At 40.8% G+C, this 12553-nt stretch overlaps 1 protein-coding gene across 11 annotated transcripts in view; it reads right to left on the bottom strand.

Annotated features, from left to right (window-relative positions):
• Window positions 1–323: 323 nt before the first annotated feature.
• Window positions 324–12553, bottom strand: part of NR2C1 (nuclear receptor subfamily 2 group C member 1) — a 114711-nt gene continuing 102481 nt past the window's right edge. For all 11 annotated transcript variants that reach the window (XM_073327520.1, XM_073327519.1, XM_073327516.1 and 8 more), the window contains 2 exons: window positions 8409–8514; window positions 324–7551 (listed from right to left, as the gene is read on the bottom strand). In XM_073327520.1, coding sequence (XP_073183621.1) covers window positions 7377–7551; window positions 8409–8514 — 281 coding nt within the window. In that variant the 3' untranslated portion in view covers window positions 324–7376. The remainder of the gene's footprint in view (window positions 7552–8408; window positions 8515–12553) is intronic.

The following is a 12553-nucleotide window of genomic DNA, read 5'->3' as shown; positions in this document are numbered from 1 at the left end:
CTCTAGGTTTTAAGACAGTTCTGTAGCTTTCACATGGTTTCCCAACAGTCAGAAGAACCACCTTGATGTTCTTGTCATTTGTGTCTATTTTAAAAAGTTAAGTGGATTCATTCAAAGATTGAAATTAAAGTGTAATGTTTATAGTATCTAAAAAAACCTTTCAAATATGTTCATTTAAGTATTTGAGTGACACAGAAGTTAAAAAAAATAGAAAAACCTAAAAATAACTTTTTTCTATAAAGACAGAAGTCTCCCCAAACCCTGTGTTATTCATAAACCTGGATCCGAGGCTTCTGAAAGGAAGAATCAGTTGTCATTGTAGAAATATTTACAAGTGACCCTTTATTTCTATATAAATGTTTAACAACGGAACTGACAAGACTGTGTTTTTAAACTCATCACAGATGCTAGCAGACACAACACTTTCCCCCTTGTTGCTATGGTGGCGAGAAACAATTTCAGCAAATGACACTCAAAAATAATAGGGTGGAAGAGCTCAGTACATGAAAGAAATATACTGTGCATCTTTTACTTGTTGCAGTGGTTAAACAAATTTATATGCAAATTTAAATAAAAACAGATAATTTTTTATTGTATTTCCAAATCTATTTCATACAAATGTGCTGGCACATTAGATCTAAAAGAAGGGTTCACCTGTGGGCGATAGGAACTCAAAGAACTCTACAAGTAACACTTTGAAATTATAGTAGCTTTAATCCAAAGATCTCCATGTACTTTTACAAACATGAATTAAAGCTACACAATCCCTTTATATGTAGGCATCATTAAACATAAATCTATTTCCATGCCAAAAACTGCATTTAGGTAGTTGTTTTTGAATACAGTCATTAATTTGAAACATAATTAGAATGTTGTAGTTAAACACACAATTGTTTGAAAGTCAGAAAATTTGGATTTGATGTTAAAAATAAATGTTTGAAAAATTAAAATTAATACTTCGCTGATAGTTCTAAAATCATATGTCAGGTAGTCTGGAAATTCTTAAGGTTCCAATTCAAAACAGAACTCTGCCCCATTGCCCTCACTTTCCAATACGAGAACTTCAATAGCGTCAACATGGAAGAGACTCATAGCGTCACTGTTTTGCACGGTTTGATCTCAGTTGGCCCTATCCCAGTTAACTTCAATCCTTGATTATCCTGTATGTTACCTGGTGAAATTCCAAAATGAATGAAGCGTCACAAGATCAGAGCTCTTGTGCAGTTCAGTAGGGCACAACTTCTAAGCAGCTCCACAGGGAATGAGCTTCAGTCCTGTGGAGCATCTAAAACTTTTCACGATAGAAGCTGCAGAATTAACAGTTTTGGGGTTGCCTGCCAATCTAATATGTTTTATGCAGTGTAATTGTTTTCGTGTTGGTCCCAGGATATTAAAGAGACAAGGTGTATTGGACTAAGGCTATGTCTATACTGCACACCTTACAGCGGGACAGCTGTGCCATTGTAAGGTATGTAATGTAGCTGGTCTTTGTCGGCAGGAGAGCTCTCTCCTGCCGACAAAATAAAACTCCAATGAGGGGCTGTAGTTTTGCTGGAGGGAGAGCGTCTCCTGCCGATAAAGTGCTGTCCAAACTGGCACTTTTCGTTGGTAAAACTTTTGTCGGTCAGGGGTGTGGTTTTTTCACACCTCTGACTGACAAAAGTGCCCTGTAGACATAGCCCAACTTCTGCTAGAGAGAGAGAGAGAAACTTTCAAGCCACACAGAGCTCTTCTTCAGGTCTGGGAAAGATACTCCGAGCACCACAGCTAAATGCAGAGTGGAACAGATGTGTTTCTCAAATGCAGCCACCATGGCTGCATGTGGCCACCAGGAGGTTTTTCTGTAGCCATGACAGCCTCCTGGGCTGAGATGGGGGAAGGGGCAAAGCAGTGGTCCCTCTCTGCAATCCTCAGGAACTCTGGTGTAGGGCTTTAGCCCCCCATCTTCAGCTGCAGGACTACAGGGGTGGGCTTCAGCCCCCTACCCTGGTTCAGCCAGAGGCTCCAGGCTTCACCCGCCCCATTGCCCCCGGCTTCAGCTGTGGGGCTCTGGGGGTGTGCTTTAGTCCCCCCTTGCTTCAGCTGCAGGACTCCAGAAGTGGGTTTCAGCTGCAGCGTTCTGGGGGTGGGCGCTGTGCTTCAGCCTCCCCTCTCTCCCCGGCTCATTTTTTAAAGTGTTGTGACAGTTTCCTTTGAGGTTTTCAAAAGACGAGCCTGGGAGCTACATTTCATAATTCTGCTAGACACTAAAATTCATGGACTGAACAGACACAATGGATTTAGGGCTTATTACAAATGTCTGTAACCCATAACCCTCCCCCTCCTTTTTTTCCTATGACTCCAGAGGTGTTAAGGACCACTCTACCCTGAACGGTCCCTTAGAATATGTGCTAAACTACTTGTGCTAAACAATCTATGGTTGCCAGGTATCCAATTTTCCACAAGAAACTCCAGTTGAAAAGGGAACCTGGCAGTATCCGGTCAGATGTACCGGCTGGATACCAAAAAATCGGTTACTGGGGTGGGAGGGAAGGCAACAGGTCATAAACCAGCACTATCCCTGCTCAGCTGGGGCCACCTCATACCTGCATCTCCTGGGCAGGCAGGAAGCAGGCTCTGAGTCAGGCTGCAGCAGCACCCAGAGCAGAAGGAGCCCAGCTGGGGGAGGAGGGAGGTGGAGAAGATCCAGCAAGGAGGAAGGGAGAGGAGGGAGAGCAGCGAAAGACAGGGGGAGGAGGGAAGGAAGAGGAGCGAGCCAGGGAAGAGGCAGAGCAGGAGGCAGGGCCTTGGGAGAAGAGGCGGTGCAGGGGGTCCGGTTTTCAGGCATTAGAAAGTTGGCAATCCTAAAACAATCTGTTCCACCTTGCATTTACCTGTTGTGCTCAGAGTATCTTTCCCAGACCTGAAGAAGAGCTCTGTCTGGCTTGAAAGTTTCTCTCTCCCACCAACAGATGTAAGTCCAATAAAAGGTATTACCTCAACCACCTTATCTTGCTAATCTAATCATATAATCAAATAATTTCTAATTATGGGAGCTGGTGTGAATACAGGCTTCCAGGCCTGGCAGTTTGGCTCTCTCAATTATCTAAAACTCCAACTATCTGAAGGCTTCAGAATATTTAACAAGGAGAATCCCCATACCCAATTCATGTGTTCTGCTATAAATGAAATGAGCTGTATTAATTATCTCCCACCCCATCCCCACACACCTAGTTAATTTAGGAAGTTAACTTGAGCAACCTTTACTAACAACCCAATCACTAAAAATCAGAACAATTGCTAGTTAAGCCAGTATCAACAGCCACAGCACCTTCAACTTCAACATTACCATACTCAAGCATAACAATAACTTCCAGATGTGTACAACAGACTCCTTTTCAATTGCAACACACAATCACACCACAATGCACATATCCAGTACCTCACAATTACATTGAAACGCAAAACCGTAACTGTCTTCAGATAACGATATAGTTCGTATGGACATGCATGTAGTGAAAAAGTCTGTGATGTGTTATTTGTACATTAACAAATATGAGGTTGAAGCTTGGGCTTTGCATTTGAGTGCTTGGGGGTAGGATAAGCAGGGCTGTATGAGGAAGGTCACAGAGGGGGGACGAGAGCTGTCCAGAGGCATTCGTGGATTGGTGTGGGTTGTGTGTGTATTGTATTAGAGAAACAGGAGTGAATCCATGGAGAAAGCAAGGTGCATGTGATGGGGAGGATGTAGAAAATATTTTGGGAAGTCATAGGGGGAGTAGGAATAAATAGGGGAGGTATAGAGGGAGAGTGTATATGTGTGACACAGACCCTCTGATGGAAGAAACTGTGGAGTTTCCACTGAGGAAGGAAAGATGCCAGGGGAGAAAAAGCTGGAGAGAAGCTGCACTCCAACAAGCTTCCTATGATTCACCAGAGGATCATTCTTTTCCCTAAAGCTCCTTTCCAGCCTCATTTCTTCCCTTCTTAGGTGAGCACAAAGCTATGTGAGGGAAAATGGATTAGGAAGCAGGGATGAAAGATAAGGTATAGAGACTGGCAGAGATGGAGAACAGGACTTGGCAGCAGGGTTGAGATCAGGTGGGCACTGGGGCCAGAGTAAGCCACAGATTTAATTTTGTTTTTGTTTTTTTTTGGGGGGGGGGGGGAAGATTCCTTGTTTCCTCCTCTTGCAATCAGGCAATGCACTCAAACACCAACATCCACCACTGTCCCCCACAAATGATGAACAAACACATTAACTGGATGTTTCTGCAAAGATGATGGGCAGCAATATAGGTAGCTTTGACATTAACATTGTCATAAGTATATTTCAGACTTAACAGTCCTTGAAATAAATGGCAATTCGTTCCCTGGGGCTATTGTTTCAGGTTATCAGCACACTCTGGTGGACACCACATTAGTTTACATTCAGAAGACTAATTGGTTGCAAAGGAATAGATGTTTAATTTTTAAAATATTTAAGCTACCAGTGAGAAGCTAAATTCTGTAACAAGAGAGGGATCCTGAGGCCAATTCCACAATGGTAAATATGGGACTCCAAGTGTTTTAATGATTTCTCCAAGAACTATTGTGTCCCTTGAACACTTAAAACTGAGATAAAACCAAGACCAAAATCAAAATCCTGCTGTAATTTGTAATACATTCTTAAACAAAACAAAACAAAAAACCCTTCCAATCCAGCAATGCCCTACTTCTTATCCAAAATTGATTCAACCGTCTTTTAGTTCTGATGGCATTGAATAAACATCCTGAAATATAAATTATAATTTGTGACATGAACAACTATTACCAGAACTCATAATGGCATGTTTCTATAAATTATCAATGTATAGTGCTTTAAAAGCAAAGGATACTGCTTAGTCAAAGTTTTACAATAAATTATCAGATGTACTGTATTATGTATGCAAACTCATAAGCTAAAAGCTAAGTGATAGAGAAACTAAGTGTTAATGGCAAAGTTAGAAATACCAAACTACTAGCATTGTCCCAATGTCTTATAATTGACAATATTACATGGCACAACAATCGTGTACCCAGACAACCTATAAGAAATTGAATACACTGTCACAGTCTATGTATCAATTCATATAAAATACTACAAATTGATAGGTAATTGCAATTGTTATTCTATAATAAAAAGTTACAATTTATTTTAAAAATACAGCCAAAATAGAATTTACAATTTTAGTCAGGTTTCAAGACATTTACAGTAGCTTTTATACAACAGCAAGACAATCACTGCGACATTCTGATGCTTACATTAAAACTGAACTACCAGTAAGATGTAGATGTGGGATGGAATAAGCAAACAAATGACTTCCAATGATACTGAAGAGAGAGGACACAGAACAAATGTACTAAGAGGACAGGACTGGTTTGTAATGCAGTTGACATTACAATGAAGTTCTTTTGAAACTATTCAAAATGTAACTATAAGCTGTACCAGGAAATATACCAGTAAGAAACATAATCTAGCACACTGTACAATAAATATTTTTAAGAAAAAATTATTTTTGAACTACCCAGTTCATTATTTAGAACAGCGCTCCCATCTTTAATTGAAATGTATAAAACTATTCACTTTTCCATTCAAACTGTTTATACTAAAAATCAAAGTTTTTCCTTAAATCAAAAATCATAAACCTGTTGCAAATAATTTTATCCTTTAGCTGGCAAAGAGGCCATTCTTTATTGGCTGGTAAAGACCATAAGTTGACAAGTCTTGACTAGATGCAAACTAGTTAGATTGGTGAAGACTGAATGCTGAAAATAAATAAAGTATGTGTTGTGGGGGACATCCCCCCAAAACTTGTCAAGCTAGAGAATTTTAAAAAATACCTTTAATGCCCATGATGTAGTAATTTTCAGAGTTTAATTTTCAGTAGTAGATCAACTGATGTTACCGGACTGTAACAAAATGGGAATGAAATTGGCCAACCTTCTATCCAACATCAACATAGCTTGGAAAAATTTAACTGCAGAGAGCAGAAGCTATTCAACAGCATGAAACCAAAACCAATCAGAATGGCAATGATGTGAGAATCTGTGGACACTGTTGATCAGAAAAATGTGTCTATTTAGACAAAAAAGTTATGGGCTTGAGCTGAAACTCATTAAACCTGGTACATTTATCTGAGCAGCAGTAAACTTCAAAGCAAGCTTCATTCCTTAAAAAAGCCAGTAAGATTCCAAAGTGCAATGATAACTGTAACCGTTAAAATAAATGCTGGTAAATGAACAAAATGAATATAAAAATAAAACAATCCCTTTATTCATTTATCTGTTTTATTAAGATTACCCCTACTAAGAAAACTCAGCTCCCCCCAGCTCCTGATCAGAAGCATGAATTTATATTACAAGAAGTGAAAATAATTTATTCAAACCTTGGGGGAGGGAGAGACTGTGGTGGAGAGAACAGAAGAACCTGCATTATGGGGCCTCAGGTCATGATAAATAGAAGAATGACGACCCACCAGGCACAGAACAACGTGTACTCTAGACTCAATCAGTACTAGAAACTTATTTAGTTAGAAAAATACAACAGAAATCTGACATAGTAATAAACTATTTTGGAAAATAGTTTATTCTTAGTCAGTTTCCCACTGTATAATACAAATAGCTAGTATCTGCCAATACACACCACTAGAACATATTAAATTCTTGACATCCAGAATAGCATCAATCTTACTGCCAATAATGGAGGTGAACTATGATCAGCTGCATCGAGGTATCAAGAGAATATTAAAAAAAATCTGCGTGCTTTCTATGATTTCCCTGCCTTTTTCATGGTACCAACTGCTGTATAAAACAAGAACTTCAGCTCTTTTCAAAGTAGCTGAAAGGAAAACGAAGTTGATTACAAAGGTCTCACTTCAATTGAAATATTTTTGCCTTTTTAGTATTTCTGACCATCATGTTCCATTGAATCAGTGAGAATGAATTATAGCAAAACACTGAAAACACAACTCAGAGAAGAAGGTTAATTTATTTTTTTCTAAAATTAAGTGGTGACACCTTAATTCAGTCAACAGTCTTCTTCACCAGGCTGGATTTTCCTATTCGTTTTGGACTTCATAAACAATATTCCAGGTTCATCTATCTACAAAAATATGGTGGATAATTTTTGATTTTCATTAAATGCCAGATAATTTACAAGTCCTTGAAAACCAGATGAAAAAAGGAAGTCATCCTGTATCCCTCAAAACACTCTGCAGCATTTCCCAAATGTACTGGAAAGGAGAAATTTTAGCCTTCTTTAAATTTTTAAAAGTTGCCAGGGAAGGCTTCTTGCCATCTCTTGGAGACAGTATGCCATGATTGCCATGGTGATGTACATTTACGTCACCACAGCATAGAATCCTTGTTTTCCACCTTTATACAGAATGACCAATAATTTGAGAGTTGTAGTCCGCTGTCTCCATTCTTAGGATATATGGGATGATGCTGTCAATCTGAACATTTCCAATCAGTCCTGCAAAGAACAACTCTTCTGTGATGGTAGCACTCATCAGTCTGAGGGCAGGCAATCGGAGAAGAAGCCTAGATAGCCTGAAAAACAGGTTTGGTAAAAGAGCGTTACAGTTTAACAGGCAAAGCAAGGCTTCCTTTTGATGTTATCCAGTTATCAATAAAAAAAAAAAATATAAAGGATTACACTTTTGGTCATGGTTCAATAAAAGCTCAGCTCTTAGGAGGTTTAGTAGTAAGCTTTTGTAGGTATGGAAGACAGATCAAGTTTTAAATTATTCCAGTATTTAATTTATAACCAGTCACATCTTTGACATTAGCGCAAACAGATCTTAATAGGCATTTCAATATATGTGAGTTGCACAACCTGCTACAGCCTGCAGCAGGCAAAAGAAAACAAATGGAAGACCTGGCTTCAAAGAGTCAGGTAATTACAATTCAAAAAATTTAAATACATTTTCATAAAGTTTAACTTTTAAATGTAAAATGCACTAAGTTACTTTGAAAATTATTGGAAGTAACAATGAAGTCATACACATAAAGTGGCTAAGGGTATGTCTATACTACCCACCGGATCGGCAGGCAGTGATCAATACAGCGGGGGTTGATTTAATGAGTCTAATCTAGACACGATAAATCGACCCCCCGAGTGCTATCCCGTCGACTCCTGTACTCCACTGCTGCGAGAGATGCAGGCAGAGTCGACGGGGGAGTGCAGCGAAGTGAAGACAACATTATTCACGTAGCTGAAGTTGCATAACTTAGATCGATCCCCCCTCTAGTGTAGACCAGGCCTAAGAGTGGGACTAAGGCTTGTCAACACTTTTCACTTAATTGATTCTCACATTTCTTAAAATGAAATACTTCTCAAATCAAATAACTGAAGCGCTGAAGAAATGAAAGAAAAATCAAGCATGTGATGTATATAATTTACATACCTGTAGGTATCATCTGGATATACTTTTGTTACATAATCTTGGAACTCCATGTAAGCCTTTTCTTGAAACTTTTCAATCTGTATCACATTTTCGAGACCTGGATGATCTGAAACACAATTTATATGGTTATACCTGCTCTGGATAAGATGCACAAAACAAAAACAACAAAGCCCATCTGGGGCAACCATCCGATTAATTCTTTTGCTACTGTAGCAACTTCTGGGGGTTTTCTGACAATTTTGATGCTGGGTACCTTGCCTTAATTGGATTATTTTCTTAAATGACGGAGATCTATTTCATTTACGGTGCTCAGATGAATCTATTAAACTTCTCTAGGAGTCCAAGCAAATGCAGTTCTTGCCATGTGTAAAGCTATTTACATAATCTCATTCACATTTGATCTTGTCTCCAGTTACTGTGTTGCAACTGAACATAGCATTATTCTGCTATGTTGACAGTTCATTGGACAGTTGTGCGCTTAAACAATATATGGAGTCTAGCTGCCATCCCAGACTACATTTTCTTTACTTTATTTCTTCCCTGGAACTGCCGGAGCTAATTACCCCCGCAGTCCATCTCCCCCTCCTGCAGACCAATTCCTTCCAGTCCATTGTCTGCTCCCTGCACTGGTTCAGCTCTGCACACGTGAAGGGTGGCCAGTTCCCCTCGAGCCTGAGTCAGTGCTGATGCCTTGTCCTGTGAGCTTGGCATGCTCGGGGCTTCCTGCTTCCCTTGCCCTGTGCCTGCGATTCATCTGAAGCTACCTCCTGCCTACGAGGTCACTGCAGTGGCAGCTGCATGCCCCACTCCTGTCAGCCACTGTTGCCTCACTCTGCTGTGCATGCTGTGGAGTGAAGTGACCTCAGCCAGCACGAGTAGGGCACACAGCCACCACTGCACCAACCCCACAGGCAGGAAGAGGAGATCAGAGATGACCTGGACCAACCCAGAGAGCATCAGGTTGTTTTTATACCCAGTCTGAACCCGACACTTGTAATCAGGTGCCATCAGGTTTGGATTGGGTTGGAAGGTGCTACAATTCCCTCAAACCCAATATTTCATAGATCAATGGTATAAACATCCTGTCCTTTCTAATGATCCCTCAATTTCTTAACTCCATAAACATCTATAAAGCATGGTTCCAAAGTAAAGAGCAGAAGGGAAGGTCAAGTGTGATTGCGTAGAGGAATAGTGTTTTGAGAACAAGAGTTACTGACCGAAGTAACTTCTTTTTTCTCCTTCATGACATTACTTTCAGAGCCCAACTATAGGAGGTTAGCTAGTAATGATCTCCCTAAAAAGGCAGGCTGAGGAACTCTGCTAGTTCAACAACGACTAAAGCACTGGCCTGCTGATACTAACGCGTATTCTTGATACCATGTAGAAAGAAAAGCCATTTGTGAACATATGAATTGAACTCCATGTAGCAGCCATACAGATGTCAGATAGGGGCATACTGTAATAGATTCCCCCTGAAGCTGCCATCTCACTAGGTCAGTTAGCCTTGAGACACTGAAGGCACCGAAACAGCAGCTAGTTCATAACTTGACGGGATGAACATTCCTTTCCAGTTAGAAAAGACTTCTGGGGATACTTCTGACAACACAAGTGTCATGAGACAGTAATTGGAAACACACAGGAAACTAGGTCAAGCCTTTGACATTTGAGCAAACTTTAAAAACCTGTTCCACTTGACAGTGTAAAACTTCCTAGTGAAATGTTTTCTAGACTCCCACTGCCTTGATCTCTTCAGACAAGGACAAAACATCCTATCCTAAAACCTAGCAGTCATGCTGTCAAGTAAAGGCCTTTGAGGCATATTTGCATCACCTTGTCGCTGTGTTGGAGCAAGATATATCAACACAGGGAGGGTGAATGAATAATTTTTGGATAGAGAAGCAAGTCTACCACAAGGCACGAACTACCCCTTTGCAAGATTAGGCTCTTATGAGCCAGTTGTGTTCATAGGAAGACTTTTGATGAGTCAGATGAGTTGCAGATACCATCAAGCACTTGGTGAATACGATGGGGGCAATTGCTGAACCTCTCATGAAACTGAGGTGCTTCCTGTGGCTCTTATCTGAATGTAAAAGCAAGCATATTAAATATCAAGGACACAAATCAGCCTTGAAGTTCCAGAGCAAGGATTATGCTCCCTTGAGAAAACAGGTAATTTTACTTTCCTTCTGTATTTGTTCAATATAAGGAGCTCAAAATAGGGGTAGGCCTTTACTTTTGGAACTTCTTTCTAGTACCTTTCTTCCAGGGTGGTGTCCATTTCCAACATGTCCTTTTCTCCAACTACTTTTTCAGGAGAGGGATAAAAAAAAATAAGGAAATAAAAGGTAGATAAAGTTTTGTCACGCTATGAACTCCAAGGAGTACCCCTTTCAATGATCTTTAGGACTCAGCTACATGAAGAAATGGCCTGTCATTCCGGTAAATACTGGAACAAAGAATACTAAAAGACTGGGGTAGAAGAGGAGAAAGGATGAGGATTTGGGTCCCCTGAAACTCACCCAGGGCTCTCTGGCACATCCTCAAACTTGCTGCTACATGCAGCGCCACCAGTAGATGAAACTACTGAGGCAGAAAAGAACACCTTTTCTCTCTTCTGAAAACAAAAGGGCTTCCCAGATTGTCTCTGTGTTTGCTGGTACCATCATTCCTGAGCCCGAAATCTCTCTTCACCATGACAAAGACCTGGCTGTAGTGTCCATGATATCAAGTGACGCCTCCAGAGAATTTTTGGACAACTAGCTTTTCTGGTATAACACCAGAAATTCCTTGGTTTGGGGAACATACTGGGTAACATGTTTTGTTCTAGTCCAAGTAACAGCTCTGGACTAGAACAAAACATCTTATCAGGCCATAACTCTAGCAATTTGGTCTCTGTGTGCCCATGTTTTGATGACACTGTCCCAGCTCTAGATTTGTCATTTACAGCAGAATTCACAACTGGCCCAGAGTAAAATACACCTCTACCCCGATATAACGCTGTCCTCGGGAGCCAAAAAATCTTACCGCGTTATATCAAACTTGCTTTGATCCACCGGAGTGTGCAGCCCCGCCCCCCGGAGCCCTGCTTTACCGTGTTATATCCGAATTCGTGTTATATTGGGTCACGTTATATCGGGGTACAGGTGTATTGGAAAAATAACCCACACTGGTAACCTGGTATAAGGCTTCCTTGAGGCAGAAGCAGCAGAGGAAGAGTGATTCCAGACCTCTTTAACCAGCTCATTGACGAGGAGTACTGTTTTTTTCTCTTTGTATGCCAGGATTTCAATAAAATGTATGTGGTCTGTTAGACAAAACTGCCAGTGGAATACCAATATCACAGCCATTCTACCCACCAAATCCTGAAAGACCTTGGCATAACTTACAGAAGAGGAATTCCTAGGACTACCTCACCAGTTCCTGCTCCTCAGAGAGAATGCATCTGATTTCAAATCAGGTACAACTACCGCTCTTGAAGATTTAAAGTAGAGGAATCCCAGGAACCTCTGAAGAGGCCATCACCTGCATCCGACAAGTGGGTATTCACCCACGAAAGCTTATGCTCCAATACGTCTTTTAGTCTATAAGGTGCCACAGGACTCTTTACCGCTTTTGTAGGAGAAAGCTTCCTTTGCATGGGGGAGGAGACAATGTTGGTCTTCCATCATCTCATCACAGAGGCCACTTAAGGAGGAAGGGAACCACAGGACCAAAAGCCCCAAGGTACCCAGTACATGTATGGATGACAACTGGGTAAAATTTTAATTTTGGAACTGTCCAGGCTGATAACTGAGGTACCAAAAGTTTTCCTGTACCTAAACCAAGTTCCCTTTGAGGTGGAGCTGCAGCAGATTGGGAAAGTACCTGGTTTTCTCAGTTCAAGGAAAACTACTGCACCAATCTTGGAAAAGGCAGGAACCATGAATCCAACGATGGCTCCTCCATATGACAACCTTGGGCAGATTCATTGTGGGATCCTCGCCAGAGGACCTCTTTCTCTCACAGTACAGCTTTTTAGAATGACCAGTGCCAGAAGATGCGTCTTCTTTGGCTCCATCTGAAGAATTCAGGTCTTTACCTAGGGGAATGTGTTTCATCAGCCTGGGATTTTATGGTAGGCATTAGCACTAAGGAAGGCTGACTGT

The sequence above is a fragment of the Lepidochelys kempii genome, chromosome 1, assembly GCF_965140265.1.
Source record: "Lepidochelys kempii isolate rLepKem1 chromosome 1, rLepKem1.hap2, whole genome shotgun sequence".
In the NCBI taxonomy this organism is placed as follows: Eukaryota; Metazoa; Chordata; order Testudines; family Cheloniidae; genus Lepidochelys; species Lepidochelys kempii.
This window is presented reverse-complemented; position numbering and strand designations above follow the sequence as displayed.